Consider the following 18,432-nt stretch of genomic DNA (forward strand, 5'->3'; position numbering starts at 1 on the left):
CCTGAACTTTAGGCACACTAATTAAACAAGAAAAAACACATCAAAAACACATGGGAGGGAAATACATTCAAAGATGTACGACGTATATACTGTATATTAAAAGAAAGAAAAATTATTTGTTCCTTCATTCCTTTTCTGTATTCCTTCTACAGTAAGTATCACTGTTTATTCATTAGACATTTTTTCCCCCAAGTCTCCTTATCACAGAGGCATTGGGTCGACTGCCAGTCACCAAAGAAGATAGTGTCTGGCTACACTGCTCCATTCAGAGGCACAGCCAGACAGCAGTGACACACGCACACGCACACACACACACACACACACACACGCACCCACGCACGCACGCACACACGCACAAAGCACAACATCAGTGTGGCTTACTGTTGCGACTGGACTCCAGTGAAAGCAATTAGGTGCATGGTATGTTTAAATGGTGGAGTGAGGAGACAGGAAATAGTGTAGGTGGAGATGTGGTGGTGGTGGGGAGTATGAGAAACAAAGCGAACAGTAAACATAACCTGTTTTGCATTGTCATAGGAGGTGTGAATAAATGTTTAAAGAATATATGTGGATTGAGCATGCATGTACTGTAGGTACTGTGTGCCATTAGCATGTGTTTGTGAGATATTACACTGCAGGTCTGGTCTCTTCAGAGGGTGATGTAATTATAGACCTGTCAGACTCACTTTATATCATAATAAGCTTTTATCCTCTTGTTTCAACCCTTTCCAATGTGATTCCTCAATGTGTGTGTGTGTGTGTGTGTGTGTGTGTGTGTGTGTGTGTGTGTGTGTGTGTGTGTGTGTAGTGCATTGTCAGGACACAGTTAAGGAAACACACAGACGATAATTGAGGCAAAACAAAAATTGTTGTCATTGCGTGTGTCCCCCTCTGCTTTGATTGCACACACACACACACACACACACACGCACGCACGCACGCACGCACGCACGCACGCACGCACGCACGCACGCACGCACGCACGCACGCACGCACACAATAACAAACAGGAGGGTGACCTGGGCCACCAGAGATGCTTCTTCAGGCTCAATTAGGCTAGAAATGGAGTGGTTCAGCGGTGCAGCCAAAAGACAGAATGTGAAATGGATCTTGTTGGGTTGATCAAGCATGATCAGCGCTCAGATGAAGGACACTAATTGGCCCATGGCAGAGAACACACGTACACACATGTGTATAGAGGTTAAATGATATGTTACTACATAAAGCACAGACAGGGTTCAGGGAGAGGTAATGGCTAAAAGTGCATACCGTTGATTTGAAGGATGTTTCTATTGGCCAGGCTTCCTCCTCTGAAGCCACCTGTGACCTCCTGAGGTGAGATGATGTGAGAATGAGCTGGCGTCATGTCTGCTGCCCTCCTCCTGCCAGGGTCTACCAGGCACCCTTTACAAGAGAAATGCAGTGTTTTAAGGTTAAAATCTAGTGTAGGATTATATATATATTTTTAAATGTGTAGCACCTCATAAAAATGTCGTTAAAGTCATTCATTAGGTCAAACTCAGACACCAAATTGTGCACCTTTAACAAGCTGCAGATTCTCAACAAGAAAGGAGAAGTTTGGTCATTGTGAGACTTCAGTACTTTACATAACAAACACCACACTATACAGTAGAAATAGCAGCTGTGAGCTTAGAACTTGTGCCACAAAAGTTAATTGCAAAAAAAGATGGACACATTCTTAAAACAAACCTGTATGATATAGCATGATTTATACTTCATATATTTAGCAGAAAAGACACAAACCTTGTCATTCTGTGTTGCTTTTTTTTACATTTGTTCTCTGGATCTCATCTGTTTGGACAAATACAATTGCTTGGAATGCCCCACATTAACTTCTCTAGTTGACCGACGAGGCAGGTCGGGCAGGTCACTAGTCACTACAGGTCTAAAACAGCCGGGATGGAGAGGATGAACCTCTGTATGAGTCACTGACATTTCAGGTAATTCAGTGTACATTTTTTTTTATATACATTTTGTTGTATAGTTGGTTTCGTTGTAAAGTGTAATGAAATCTTCCGCCGCAGCCTAAAAACCCATCTCTTCAGACTGCACTTTGATTAAAAAAAAATAAAAAATTCACTTGTTACATCTCCGAGTAGCACTTAAGTGTGGCAACTTGTAGTTTAATTTATTTGAAGCTATAGTACTTACATGATTCATGTTGTTCTGAGTTTGTACCTTCATTGTTGAATGCATTTAATGGAAGTCGCTTCGGATAAAAGCGTCAGCTAAATAAAATGTAATGTAATTGTGTGAAAAGCAGTGGTTGCTAATGAGCAAAAATAAGTTAGCCAATGCAGAAGTCCTTCAGCCGTCCTGCAGAAGTTGATAGAGAAATGTAAGCCTTTGCTCGTTGCTTGATCACACATTGTGCCTGAGGTTATCTTTGAATCCCTATCTGGGGAAAAAAACTGAAAGAAGCAAAGTTATCTCTGTGACTCCGTTGATTCATTCTATTCTGTATAGAGCCACTGAACTCTATCAGAGGCGTGAAATGTCCATTTTCTGCAGCGTCTTGAAGCAACAAGCCAAAACGAGATCTGAAACTAAAATCCTGCCGGTCAGCCAGCAAGCAAAAAATATACTGTATATGAATTTGAAAAAAAAAGATGTTCAGGCCAAAGTTGTCTTTGAAGTCCCATGTGAGACAATACATTTTCATTGTTTACGGGCGCCGAAGTGAACACAGTCCAGGTTAAACCCTGGCTCAGAACGCTGGAGGCAGGATCAATACATGAGGACAAGCCTACAGCGGTTAATTAGAGGCCCTTTAAATTGCCAGAGAGATCTGGACACCGAAAGCTTGCAACGCTTATACCTGTGTCATTCTGTTGGATGGTTTTGTGTCGGCCTCTGTTCAGTTTGGCTATAAAGCTGGGTATCAAACATGCAGGGAACACAATTCATTATTAAGTGTTAGATATCACCTGTGACCAGTGCCCAATAATTCTGGAGGTGGAAGCCGACCACATCGTTACAGGAAAGACATCTTTCCTTTGCGAGAATAATTAGATTTGTGTATTGTCCTGGCCAATATAAGTCATGTCATCACACACTAGCTGTCAGTTATTTTCAAGGAAAGGCTGACAGTTTGGGGTCATCCTGTAAAAAAAAACCTGTCTCCTGACAAGCAGACTGCATTCATCTTTCAACCCTTGTTATTCTTCTGTTCCTTTAATGACAAAATAACAATTTTGTTTTTTAAAAAGGCAAGTGGATAAGTAAGCAGCACTTCAGGGCGCGCTTGTACACAAGACAGTGAATGATGGTTGATATTAGGTTTTCTTCTAACAGTAATTCATCTTTGCGGCACAGAACCCCTTACATTACAGTAGCTGTGGCCAGAGAGGCTTGCTTGTGCCTTTTGAACAGTGCTTTGTACACAAATAATGTAAATGTGACAGATAATTGCTCACAGAGACAAAACAAACCACTACGCCACCCCATCAACTTTATACTTCAGCAACATCACAAGAGCTTGTTAAAAAAACCACTGGTCAGAGGACTTGTTTTGTTTTGTGAGTGCGGCAATTAAGTGTCTTCACCGCCCAGACTTTTAGAAGGGGGAGGCGAAAAAGCAACCCTCCAAATCTTTTTTCCAAGGCATGGTCCTTTATCAACACGCTGATAATGGGGCGGGCAGCTAAATGAGTAATGGGGAGCTGATGCTGCCATGCAAACAGACACAGACAGCACACTTCTGCAGATTAATGTGTGAGGTGTCCGCCCGTCCCAATGTGTTCCCCTCCTCATCCATCACCCTTTCCCCCGGCCTGCACGACTCCGCCGAATATATTTGTTTGAGCTATATATCTCCTAAATATTACCGGGAAAGACATTGCATAAACATCTCCGATCAATAACACAAAGAGATGGAGAACTCATTCCACCAACGCGTTCATAATGGGCCTTTCAGCCTGGCTGCTTTTTCTTTTGTGTGAAAGAAGAAATGCTTTGATGATGGATAGAATTATACTAAAACCCTGCGAGGACACCGATAAGATGAACACCCCCAGTACTACTCGCCACACAAGGAAACGCTACGGACCGATTGACGGACCCAATTGTGACCCTGTGATTTAATCATGCAATCCTCTTAATTAATGGTGCTATCGCTGGAACCATCGGCCCGCCCCATCAGATAATACCTACTTTAGTGCTAATCCAGGTTGACGCGGATGTCTTGCTCTCGGTCACATTATCCATCCCTAACCGGCGAATCGAGCTACTAGCAGATTGTGAAGACAGAGCCGAAAGGTCCAAAGAAATAGGAGAGCACAAATAGCAGCACTCAGGACAGCACTCACACACTGCCTTCTACTAGCCTCCGGACCAGAGATACAGGTCACTCACATCCAGGACTAAGAAAGCCGTGTCGAGTTTCATGCCTACGTCCATCAGACTTATTTATTGATAAAAATGTTAATAATATTATTTTCAATTTGTTATATTTAATGTTTTTATTCACTTTTCTTTATGTATCGTGCTTTGCAAGTTTTCACCCACTGACCAATGTTGGACTGCTGGTATGTGTGGTGTAGATAAGGGATAATGTATAGCTAAAGTCACTGTTGAGAAATAAAGCCAGAGGCTCCTGTTGACCTTATCGGTATTTATTTATCTGGAGAGTGACCTGTTCCTTATACATTATCCTGCTAATTACATGGCTACTAACTAAATTCATTATTGAATTGAAGCAAACATCTTGTTTTTAGATTGGTTTTCTTGATTTAGAAAAGCTTTTATTGCTTATGGTACAAAAAATGGTCTGCTACCGTTTTGAACGTCCTCCATAGCAATGGTAACCGATACAAGAAACTCCCTCAGGTAGTCTTGACTGGAGTCTTTTCAGACATTAATCATCACTCGGAAGTTCCCGGCTCTTCTGATACATTCTAAGTCATGTTGAAAAAAAGTATTGCATTGTTTTTTGAATGAGTGGTAAGCCTGATTGTTTGTGGACCTGTGCCAGTAAATTGATATGGCAGAAATCTGATATGATCTACAAGAATGTCTGTGGGCCATAACAAAGGTGAATTATCCTTAGCAGTGGGCATTATCGAGGGATATTTGCCCGTAGAATGCCGTGATTGACCAATCAGCACACAGCATTTATACGTGCTGTGTGATGAAGTGTTGAGTCGCTGGATATGTGAACCGTCCTTGCACTAACGCTCGGCACAAACAAAGTTCCTAACGAAAAAAGTATTAAGTCAATTTAATTGAATCGAACCTCGTCGCTGAAGTGAAAGGTTTTTGCATTGTGTTGAGAGAAAAAAGCCCAGCACAGCTTTTTGCCACTCGGTGTTGTCTGCGAGGAGGAGAAGAGTAATTGTGAACAAAAGTGCCAGGGGAGTGCCGAACTCTATCAAATTTATTGACTACATCCTCTCTCTGTTGCATGACAATAACACTGCTTGGCACTATCCTTCCCCACCTGCCCGCCCTCTTTGCTCTGCTGGCAGTTCTTGAGGTTGAGGCCAAAACAAACCACTGATTTAATATGTGCCCCCCCCTCCCACCCCCCGGACAAATGGGAGCAAGCACCAAAGGGAGTTTCAAAGTAGTCTGCAATATTCGATTTCTTCCACTTCGCCCGTTCCAGGCCACTGACCCTTTAGAATATGCAGATCCGCTCTCACCTCGGGGCTAAAAGCAAGGTTGATGAAGTCGGGCCGTAATGCGCAAACAGCAAAATGTAATGATTGAGACATACTGTACAGCCCCTTAGGGAAATCACCTAGGTAACTTTCAATGATATTTTGTTTTCACTAATAGCTAGCTCTAGGCTAGAATGCTGTCTCTAATCTCTACTCCTGCTGCAACAGTCAGTCTCTCCAGGGGCTTATCAGGCCTGCTGCAGATGAGGAGCACTGTAAGGTCTGGAGAAGGTTCTAATCTATCTTCTCTACTTGTGCTGAGGCAGACACAGGCTCTCTGTTTGTGTGTGTGTGAGTGTTAGAGAGAGAGAGACATAAAAAGAGAGGGTGAGTGTGTACATGTGTGGATAGAGCAAAACAAGAAAGTGAGAGAGCGAAATGATAGACACAACTCTGTCAGCCATGTGATTTTATGTCAATAGATTTTAGCTACTGTCACACATGAGCCTTTCGATTGTTGGCAAATGTTACCAAATTCTTTTCAGATTGCATATTAAAAGCACTAACTGTCTACATTGTATGAAGCTAGACTCAAAGGTAAGATATAGTCAGACCATCAAAGGCTTTTATATAAATTACAGAATGGTTTGGGTCCAGTAACAGAAAAAAAATGTAATTCAAAGTTATGAAAGGGGTTGATTATAGTGATGAACCCCCAGATAATTATCACCAGACCTCGCAGCTCCCATCAGCCTTGACAGACAGTCAAATAAAATAAAAACTTAAACAGCTATGTTAACCTAATCCAAAACTGTCATGTGGCCAGAAACACAATTCCAAATGAATGATAGTTTCACCATGTCTTCAGGATGTGTGAATTGGTATATATCAACTAGCAACTTTCCTTGCCTCTTTCATCCTTTACTTTTCATCCACCTGTAAATAATCTAGGGGTTTCCAAGGCCAGTGTGGACGTAATCTTTCCACCTAGTCCTGGGTCTTCGGCTGAGTCCTTCCAGCTTGATACTCCTGAAACACCTCCTTAGGGAGTCACCAAGGGGGCATCCTGAACAGGCGCCCGAACTACCTCAACTGGCTTTGTCCTACGCAAAGGTGCCCGTACATTCCTCTTCACTCGACTATGTGTCGAACCCTCCTTTCAAGCCCCATGGAGTAGGTTCCCTGGCTGAGAAGTGGAACTACCTCATTGACTTCCACCAGGGAAATTGACGATGCTGATCTCCAGCTTGGCCTCGGCCATAGAGGGTTGGTTAGATAGATTCAGGAATTCCTCAAAGTGGTCCTTCCACCTGGAAATTACCTCATCAGTTGAGGTCCACAGCGTCCCATCCCTAATGAATACAGCTTGGATGGATCCCCGCTTTCCCCTCCTGAGGTGCTGGACGGTTTCCCAGTAACACTTCGGTGCAGACTGAAAGTCCTTTTTTTGGAGTGCCTGTGGAACAGCATTGAGTTGAAGATCTCTCAAACAGGGGCCTCCTCCAGACCTTCCCAGTTCAGCCTATCCATTTGCGCAAACAAGGTCTGTCCAGAGCCAGGTCCGGTCCGAGGCCCCTGATCTTCGCCGGCATCCGTATGGCAGCCACCCGACCCCAGCGGTTCCATCAGAGAGTGGTGTACCCATTGGACCTAGAGGGTTGCCACGTTGCTTCTTCAGGCTGTGGCCGGCCGGGCCCTGTGGCAGACCTGGCCTACCAGGCGCTCAAAGCCAGGCACCTCGTGGGCTGGTTCCAGACGGGGGCTTCCTCCGGGCAGGTTCTCTCCCCCTCTTTCGTGTTGTTCCATGAAGTCTTTGTGAACCAGGTTAGGGGTTTAAACATGTTTATCTTCCCCTACCCCCATGCTCATTTTCCCCTCAGAGTTCATGTGGATTTAGCCGATGAAATCAATAAAGCATTTTAGCCTTCCTTTGGATTGACCAGTGGATCAGTTTCATGTCTGGAGCAGGCGGTCATCAAAGTTTATATGCTCCCATCGATGTCTGTGTGGGAGCACTGTTTTTATTCCTTAAGCCCTTAAAACCAAACCCCTCCTTGTTCCAGCCATGATTTCACAACTCTCTATTATTCAGATGAAGCCACTTCCTTTGGTCCTTCATGATGCTATTAATAAAAGCTGCTTTACAGAATGATTGAATAGGTCTGACAGCGTATGCCATTACCATTAAATTAATTACATGTCAATCCCACCTTGTGATGATTAAAAACAATATAATTTGGTGTTTCGCTCTTTTTCATGTGGAAATGACGGTCTGCCACTCTTTCCAATAAAGCCTAATTCTGGTGAATTCCCAATGGGAGCAAAGTAAAGACATGTTTAATAGTATGAATGACAACAATTTAAAAAAAATAAAAAGGGAGGTGCTGAGCCTTAAGGAGACAGGACTGCACTGCTTGTTAAGTAAAATGGCAAAGTAGTGCGAGGGAGCTCCACGGGATACACTAATATATATGATCATGTTTCATACATATTATCAAAACTCTTTGATTAAATTAAAGGTGTCTTGTCTAACACCATGGCTCACACTGTTAATGTAAAATAATGGACCGTTTCAACAGCACAATTTACGACAGTACAGAGTCATGCTATACTCACAAGTATGAACAGTTGAGTTGGCATTTTTTCAGAATATACTTTGTAGAAATGGAAAATAATATTCATAAGTATGTTCGAATTAGTTTATTATCGCTTGAAAATACTAGTTTTTTTTACATCTTAGAATCAGCCTTTCGTATAGGTGCGGGGGGTGTGTTGCACCACCATGTTTCTACAATAGCACAGAACGGACAAACTTAACAGCGTTTTTTAATACTGTATATAGTGGGTGTATGCTGGAAATGCACCTGTTGGAAATACTTGAGGTTGTGGTCGATGATGCCATCTTTAGTAACTAACTTCTTGTCCTTGATGGCCACCATAGACACCAAAATACAGTGTATATTACATATATTACACACTGCACCTTTAACAGCTATTCAAAAAGTTTAAAATCAAAGTGAATGTCAGTGACAAATCTATGTATTAGTAAAAGAGGCATCAATCTGAGGGACAGTGTATAATGAGTGAATTACTGAGTATTGCATGACTGTAGGGGAAACAAAACTGTCAGTCATACAGTATCAAATTATTCAAATCAATCCTACATCTGATGAAAGGCTCTGGTATATTTAAAGGCCCTGGCAACCCAAATTCACTACACCCTTGTTACTATGTTATTTGGGGGGTAAAATGAATGCTAATATGAATATGAAAGGTTTTAGGAATATCTGTCAACACCCTGCAAACATACTGTCATGTCAGTTGTACGTTACACAAACTACTCAGCATTGCCATTTAATAATGCATAGGCTGGAATTTATATCAGCACATGAACTAAAAAAATTGATCGTCAAAAGATTCTCCCAACAATAGAGACTACTACTGAAAAAAACTTTTAGTGTTCCGGCCACTCTTCTTCTTATCACACTGCCATACTACTGCTCTCTCTTTTCTCTGGCACTCGCCATCCTCCACCATTATCAAACAACCTTCTCTCACCTCTCAAGCTGAAAATCCAGCAGCTGTATCTGCACGGTGTCAGCAGCACAGACATATCAGCCTGCCTTTCAGCTTGGCCCCCCCGAGTGAATTTTTGAGTTCATCCATTTTGGGATTTTTAGAATTTCTTCCAATCCATAGGAAAGCAAGTAAATCCTTGTATTGAACTTCAAATAAAATGGAGTGACAAGGTTATAACATGATGCTGTTTATTTTTTCTCTACCTGTCCGACTCCGATTCCTCTCATTTCCATGCCACAAAACACAACCTGTCCACGCTCGGCAAAATCTGCTCGTCTATATGTCGGAGTGTATGCATGAGTGCGTTGCTTCTTGACATGCGAGTGATTTGATATGCACACATGCTTGCCTCTGTGTGTGTGTGTGTGTTTTTACTTGTACAGACATCTTTGTGAGTACCAGTTTTAGCTTTTAACCATTGCAGTGAGGACATGTTGCATAATCCTCACTTCTTCAAGGGCTGTTAGAGGGTTAGGGTTCACGTAAGAATAAGGTTTTGGGTTATAGACATTTAGTAATGGTGGTTAAGGATATAGGCTACAGAATGCATTATGTCAATGAGTGTCCTCACATAGATATAACTGCAAGATGTGTGTGTGTGTGTGTGTCTGTTTCCGTCAGTCTCTGTGCGTGGCCTTTCCATCAAATCTCTGTCAAAGTCCTCATACAGCCAATCCATCTTTAATGCTGTGGGTAACTTCTGAGTTTCATACCCACACCCCCCATTGTGCATTAATGAACACGCTCCACATCCACGTACCACTACCAACCCACCAAATAAGAGCGCTGATTTAATACAGCTTGATAGCAGACACAAGGGAAAGATACATGGAGGATATAGCAGGGTGCTGAGTTAAATGTAAGACTTATTAATACATTTCTAATGCCACTCGAAATGTTATTTGATGCCAACGTCAAGGCCATACTGGCAAAAGTAGGAAGGATATAATGGAAATTCCGACGCATGTTAATTTAACAAAGAACATTTATCATAAACTCATATGTATGTATTCACATTGATATACCGTAAATGTAATGTTTTTAAGACCACGCGGGTATGCTGGGAACTGAAGTAAACAAATGGCCAGATAGAGTGTGGAAGGGAGAGAGCGTGAGATGGAAGGGGTAAGAGGTAAATAGATTAAACAATAAAAGAGTGATAAAGAGCAACAAGAGAAGGGTGGAAGGGAGAAAGGCAGCGAAAGACGTCACATCAGAGGCGGAAAAACAAATAAAAAGTGCGTGCAGAAGTCTTCCCTTTCCCCAAATTGATTCTGACTGTCAGCCCAGCCCCGCCTGATGGATATCTGAGCCCTTGATTGGAATTTACATGCCAGTCACACAACCCCCCCCCCCCTTTTCATCCCCGCACACACCACCCTCTGCGCTCTCAACCTGCTTTGAGTGATAAGTGCTGGCATATTTAGCCCCCAACAAAGGCACTCGATGCATTGTTTATGAGCGGGGGAGGGAGGGGGGGTATCTTTTCAACAGTTGATTAATGTGAGAGGAAGCTATTGTCAGCTGCCATCACGCAAGCGGGGCACGTCAGGCCCCTAAATTGGACGGGTTGGAAGCCAAGGGGAAACTAAAAAGGTTTCTCAGTAGTTAAGACAGAGTGGAACTATCAAGTTGATGTATTTTCATTGTGGCAAAGTGTTTTTGCTTTTTTCAAATCCCGCACTCCTCCAGAAACAATGGGAATGTTTAAACAGCAGCCCTTGGGGGACTGGCTGTCACTACACCACATCTTCACATCAATAAAAGTTAACAGACAACTTTACTTCATAATCTGAGGCTCCAAATGGAATACGCCCCTGAATAGATAGATACATATTTCAGAGGCAGAAGGAGATTTGGGTGATATCAAGAAACTGGATTTGTATCCATACTTTTTAAGGCTACACAAAATACAAGTTATTATTTTATTGGCTTCCTTTACATTTATCTTTATGTTTTGGTCGTGCGACTACTCAGTCTTCATCCCATGCTTTTATTCTCAATCCTCTCTCGGTCCCAAATGGGGGCAGTGCTAGATTTGGTCTACAGACATGTTTCTCTATAGGGGTATGCGCTAGTATAATGGGACAGCTCTCTGGTTGGTCGGATGAGTTATTATCAAATGATAAATGATATACTCCATGCAAGAGCATTAACAATACAGCCTCTTTTCCTTACTCATTAGTTCCTATAGAAGTGTATCAAGGCACTCAGGCTCTTACGTATTCATTAACAATCATGACTTGTTCAAACTGCACAATCAGTTCTGATCCGTGATTATTTTTGCAAAAAAATAAACTTCAGAGATCAATAGATGTGTGACAAAATAAGTTCTACAGAGAAGCTGCATACATTGGTCACATGAAGACACCTGAGCCAGTTCCATTCACCTGGTAAAGACAATGAGATGCAGTTGAGAGCTCTGAAAAAGCCAGTTTGAGGACCTTGAGTGTGAGATCATTAAAGGTGCAGTAAGCGGAATGGTCCGTTTAGCTAACTTCCTGCAGTTAGCAGTCCCCTCCCTCGTCACCACATTAATGCACTGGGGTCTTCAAGCAGCGAGTTATCTAGCATCATCTCAGATCCGTAAGTGTGATAAAACATGATAAAAACCATCAAAACAGACATTGGGAAGGATTTTTACCTGCTCCACTATTGTAGGCGCATACACGTTCACCCATCTGTCGCTCTGTACGTGCACCGGCAGTGAGACGGGTGTCGGTTTGTAGCGTTCTCTCTTCTAATTGGTTATCAGTAGTGGGATCCCCGAAAAGTTTATTTGCCGATTACATGCAGAGCGAGTGACTGAGAGATCGGCTTTATGAAACAAGCATACTATTTAAGTGATCACTGTATGAATAAAGAACGATTTAACACTTATATTAATATAAATAAATCGCTTACTTCACCTTTAACGATCCAATATAAATCAATAAAAAAGAGGTGGTGCATAACTTGCCTATGTTGCCTGTGCGTACGTGCAGCCGGCCCCTGACGATAGTGTGCACCGTCATGGGGCTGATGGCTGAAGGTGGCCCCAGATCAGCCCTGGTGGGTGGGTTGTCCTCTCCCACGTAGTCAGTGGTCAGCACCTCCACCTCATGGAGGGCCTGCACCGCAGACCTACCCTGACGCAACATGTGCTGCCCATGAAAAACAGGGGATGAGAAAAGGAAGAGAGATGTAGTTAAAGGAATACTTCACCCAATACGGAACCGGCGTTCTATCATTATATAATCACTATTTTCTTCCCTTAGTCTTCCCTCAGTCTTCCCTTGGCCCAGCTGTTCGGTTAATCCTAACCCAATATTTTTACTCGTGTGATGTCACACTAGTAAAATGTAGGGTTAGACAGTGAGACCATAAAACACTCTATCTCCTCTCTCAGGCTAGGATGAACCGGATTCTAATGTTTTTGCACATTTATACTACATAGGATCTCAGAGTTCAATACACCTTCATATTTCCACAGGTGAAGTAGGTCTTTAATTATGCTTAATAAACACAAATGTACTGATCATGACAAAGGGGGAAGATAATAGAGTAAGGTAAGGTTGATATGAATACCAGGATGAACCTTTATTATTGTTACGGGGTGGCAGACAGGCAGGCAAGCAGGACCCAAATGCAAGACGTAATAGCAAAATAATATTTATTTAGCTCAAAAGGCAACATAAAAAGGCCAACAGGCAAAGGTCAAAAAAGTCCAGGAGTACAGGTGCAGGAACAAAGGAATGACAAGGGGTATATACTAAACACAACGAGACACAGGTGCAACACATTAGGGGAGGGAGCAGTAATCAAACAGGAGGGAAACTTGACAGGACATGGGGAGGAACAAGACAGACATACCAAAATAAAACAGGAAACCACCAAAACAAGACAGGACAAAGACAGACCATGACAATTATATTATTCCTGTATCTTTATTATATTGTAATATAAAATTCCTTTAAGATATATGGCCTTTTACCTTCTGGTAGGGACTTCCATGGCTTTATGGCTATAACTGGGTGTATTTGCATTTCTTTACAAATATTTGTTAAAGGTGCAGTGTGTAATATGACATCATCAAGTAAGTTCTAGAAAGTTCTAGAATGCAACGATCCCTGGGTAACCCCACCCCTTTCGAATAATAACAGAAGCTACAGTGGCCTTCAAGGACAAGAACAATTCTAAATTTTAAACAATGCACCTGATGACATTCCAACTATGACACTTCCAAAATGGCAGTGACAAGGCCTTGGTCCAAAGTATGGAGAAATATGGACATATATGAGACCCTTTCTAAGGAAAAAAATAATAATTCTAAAAAGAAAATTCAGTTATTATGCACTAAATTAAACGTACTTATGGATATTATAATTATTTCCTACGAAGTCTGCTAGGAAATAAAACCCAAAATTCTACACACTGCAGGTTTAATGTAAATTGTCCCTCCGCTGCTGCTCGAGTCCTCACTAGGACCAAAAAAGTGGATCACATTACCCCAGTTCTGAGGTCTTTACACTGGCTTCCAGTCACTCAAAGAATTGATTTCAAAATACTGATGTTGGTTTATAAAGCACTAAATGGTTTAGGGCCAAACTACATTACTGATCTGCTGATACGTTATGAACCGTCCAGAGCCCTTAGGTCGTCTGGGACAGGTCTACTTACAGTCCCTAGAGTTAGGACTAAACAAGGAGAAGCAGCTTTTAGTTATTATGCACCAAAAATCTGGAACAAACTCCCAGAGAACTTGAGGTCTGCTGCAACTCTCAGTTCTTTTAAATCGAGTCTGAAGACTTTTTTGTTTCCATTTTAACCTGCAATTTTTATTTTATTTGCTTCTTTTATTCGCTTTTAAATGTTTTATAATATGTTTTATGTATTCTAATCTTGCCCCTGTAAAGCACTTTGAGTGGCCTTGTGTCTGAATTGTGCTATATAAATAAACGTGCCTTGCCTTGCCTTGCCTTGCCTCGTGATCAAATAAAGATTGAAGATAATAATACAATCAAAAAAAAAACAGCAAGAAACTTAAAGCACAGAAATGCTGGTAATGGTTGGGTGATTGAGTTGATGGTAAATGGATATGGACGTGTTTGAAACTGCTTAATTCTTTCTCATTAAATGCTTTACAAATTTAAGGGATGAAAACAGATCAAGGTTGGTAAAAGAGTTATAAAAGACCAACATTTAAAAAAGCCTTTAATCCATTTTTTTTAAATGAAAATAATTACTTAAAGACAAAGTGCACAGGATACAACACTAAATAAGACTGATTCTGTTCAAAACACACTCTGGTGCATTTCATTTTTTACAGAAATTAAACGTAATATTTTCTTTCTTCACTTTTTGTTTCAACAGCCAGAAATTATGCATCATCTTAAATTACAGTTTTTTACGATTGCTAAACCACAGTGGGCACAACTGCAACGACAAGTGCAAAACTCTAACAACAGTATGCACAGCAGCGGTTCATTCGGACCAAAGTGTAGCTCGTTTTTCATTGCTTAAACACAAATTTCAAAACTCTACACACCTATATCATGGCTTAACCACAGCCTGCACAACACTGTGGATTTCCAGTACTTTTTTCAAATGCTAACACACTGCTGCCACAACTGTAAACCACACATTCAAAACAGAATGAATGCCTTTCAAACACTGCGGATTGCAATTTCAACTGAAACACTAAGATGTCTTGTTTTAGACTTCTTAGTGAACATATATACAGTATAAAGGGAAAGCTCAAAAATATATATTTTTTTGGAAATGGACCAAGGAAGACAGGTTGTTGGAGGTAGAAGAGTGGCAGTGAGAGTGTGGATGTGTGGAGGAAGAACTAGAAGACATAGAGCTGTAGTGCCGGATGAAATACAGTAAGGGCTACTGATAGAACCTGTTGTGAATCATGGTCTCTCATTGAGAGAGGCAGGGTTGAGAGTGCAACCCAATCTGCAAAAATCTAAAGTTGCATCTGTAATACGAATTGTCCAGCAAACAAACAGCTTAGAGTTGCATCCTTACAGTACATGACAACATTACAGGAATTGATTTCCCTATTACAATTATAGAATATTTACACAGATAAATACTACATTTGGAAATGTTTTCAATAAAATATACAAAATGTGTATCTATTAAAGCAAACTTCTGATTTTCATTTCTTTTTGTTTTCCTAAAAAAACTGGTATGTTATAAAATAAACAATTTCATGTGAAATAATTTCACCCTTTCATCAAAGAAAATATTATGTAATTTGTGTGAAATAACTCAAATTATTCAAACTGTAAAGATTAAAAGTGTGTCATTTGTGTATTGGGGTTTGATGCTAGTGTTTGTACTCTGAGCAGGTTCTGAGTGACAGTGTGTGTTATCTCAATGAAGCTGGTTCATAGTGTTTGCTGCACAAAGCCTATTTTGCAGGTGAAGTGAACTGTTCAGCTCCAATGACTGTTGGTAGTGCAGACTGTAGTTAGAGTTTTGCACATTGAGCTACAGTTGTGCCCACTGTGGTTTAGCGATCGAAAAAAACTGTAAGATAATTTGTGCTCATCCTGGTCCTAGACACAGTAAAACCATTTTTAACAACATCTTTGAGTTTTCAAGGAAACCTGGGGTGTGTACCTACAGTATACAGGTTTCTGTATTTGACAGTATTCTATTATCCGTAGCCGTTTTATCTGCAACGCCTGGCTCACTCTATTAAATATGTTAACACAATCTGCCAGCACTGCATACATCCATGACAGTTGCTCTGTGTTGCGATGAAGGTGTGTCACGAGTTGACAAAGCATGTGTAAACAGAATGTGCTTTTCCCTTTTTTTATTTGGATGCCTGAAGGCTGAGATGTTCTTGTGGTGAACCCCAGGTGGGTGGAAATCATACCATGCGTTCTGAATTGCACAGGGACGTTGGAACTATTTTGGGGGGTGGGGGTGGGGGGGGGGTGGGGGGGGGGGGGGGGGGGGGGTGCTGTAAATGAGAATAGGTTCAGTAATGTCCAACACAGAAGTAGGCCTACTGGCTATTATGAGCAATGGATAAGCACGACCTAAGACTTTAATATAAATGATGTGATTAGAATTCCAAAGTATCCTTATACAAAGGCCTATAGATACAAAATAATACAAAATAATTCATGAATTTCAATGGTTTAGGTTGTGATTAAACCTTGGTTTGGGGCACGTTTTAAATGGGGGGTCTGGGGTTTCCCCCACAGAAATGTTTGAGCATTCAATACTTCATTTCCTACATTCTGGTGGATTTGTATGCACCAAATTTATGTAAAGTAATTGACAACATTTAGGTTCCCGGTGACAAAAATAGACTAGCTTTTATATCCGTCACGTCCCCGTTTGTTTTTATCTGGAAGCTCTGTCGATGTGACGTCACTTCACGTGCGCACTGGATTATGGGTCAGAATCGCCCAAATAGGATGCTGTTTTCAACACTAAAAAGCTTCTGTTCCCAATCTTTTTTCTACCATACTAAATAGTAGAAAGTATGCGATTCGGAACGCAGGGATAGTTGTATTGCAAAACAGTCTACTGGGTTCCAACACATTTTAACCAATACATACAAAAAATGATTAAATAATTCCATAACCTTAAATAGCTTTGAGTTGGTTGGACTGTTTTGCAAATATATCGCTCAATAATGGAGCTTTTACTGTGTCTTTCTTGAGCCATGTGTTGCATTTGTTGTTTGAAAGCAATTCATTATTATACACGCACTTTGCAATGCATTCTTGCCGATAAGCAAACCGCTAACTGTTGGTTTGCTAACTCTACTCCCTCTTATAGATAAAAAAAAACTGCCAATTTGCTTCATCCCCAATGTGTTTCACATGATACTGGTGAAAATGTAAACTATCACACTAGATTTTAAACAAAAGTAATTCAAGGAACTATTTGGCATAAGGTTGGACATGTTTTTGGGATTTTTATGACCATGTTTGAAATAATAGTAAAAGGAAGTGTAAATCCAAAACATTCATTTCATTCCAAACCATTTCCTTTTTTTCCATAGCTTTTTCAATAATATCAAGCCCTTTTCTAAGCTTTCATCAAAGCGTGATAGTATTTTTACCTTGAGCTCGATGGCAGTAGAACCGATTAGGAGCAAGGAGTGGCTGTCCCAGATGTCGATGTGCATGGTGTGGAGGGCCAGATAGCGCAGGAACCGGCGCTTCTCCCCTGGCCTCAGGACACTCTCATCTACCCTGAACTGCACCTGTAAGCCTGGGGAGCCTGGCAGAGGAGAGAGGACACTTCAATATGGAGGGGGGAAAAACCCAGACTGGTCAAATATATGAATTATATATGAGAGCAATACACTGTTAATCTAACACCTTGGTGCACCTGGCGTACAGAAAAAAAAAACACAAAAATGTGTCACTTTTCAAATATTAATGCACTGCCATATGTGTAACATCATTAAAAAGCCAGGGTGAGTGGAGTTTTTCTTGTAAGTCCTTCACCCTTTTTAACGTTGAATACTGTAAGTCAGTTGGCTCAGGCATGTAGGCCTAGCACTTTCCCAACGTGCGCTTGCATACGATACACGCTAAACGAAGACTTGCCTTATAAAAACAGTGCTAAATAGTGCTAACACCGGTCAAAAACACCAAAGTGCACTATAATTTAGTCTCAAATAAAGTATAAAAATGCCCCAAAAAAATATATAAAAAAAAGGCATTTACTGACATTTTATAGAGCAAATGATTTGTTTGAGACAATAATAATCAGCAGAAAATTGATTGATTGATTGATCGATAGCCCTGGTTGGATCTCATCAGGGTAACCAGGGTAATTAAATTGATTTAGACCATTATTTTTGTTATTTATCGATTTGTCAATATGTTCCCATCTTTATGGGTTTGCAAACTGCAAGCCAGTGTTCAAATAAACATATACAGACGCACAACCTGGAGGTTAAAAAAGGTCACGTATCTGATCATTATTCAGCATGACCTTCCAGCCAGATGGGTTCAAATGTGTGTAGGAACGGCCATAATATCTGCAACCAGCAGTCAAGCTAGTGGAGCGATTTGAAGTGGTGCGGTAGCCGTTGGCCTGGATTTCATTAGGTCTGATGATTGCACTGCATGGGAGTACAATATCCATCCCATAAAAACCGAGAGTCCTATAGGTTTCCCATTATTCAAGTTGGTAATCGTACCTAACACACCATCAAAAAAAGCTCAAGGGGGAATTTACTATCAACCAAATAAAGTCACAG

At 41.1% G+C, this 18,432-nt stretch overlaps 1 protein-coding gene across 1 annotated transcript in view; it reads right to left on the reverse strand.

Annotated features, from left to right (window-relative positions):
* The window catches only part of nphp4 (nephronophthisis 4), a gene marked incomplete at both ends in the record, with an annotated part of 214,761 nt that overhangs the window by 38,390 nt on the left and 157,939 nt on the right, over positions 1-18,432 (reverse strand). Inside the window, 3 exons of the mRNA XM_080030989.1 lie at positions 1,270-1,404; positions 12,160-12,343; positions 17,281-17,441. Coding sequence (XP_079887115.1) covers positions 1,270-1,404; positions 12,160-12,343; positions 17,281-17,441 — 480 coding nt within the window. The remainder of the gene's footprint in view (positions 1-1,269; positions 1,405-12,159; positions 12,344-17,280; positions 17,442-18,432) is intronic.

The sequence above is a fragment of the Ammodytes marinus genome, assembly GCF_949987685.1.
Source record: "Ammodytes marinus genome assembly, chromosome: 7".
Lineage (NCBI taxonomy): Eukaryota > Metazoa > Chordata > Actinopteri > Uranoscopiformes > Ammodytidae > Ammodytes > Ammodytes marinus.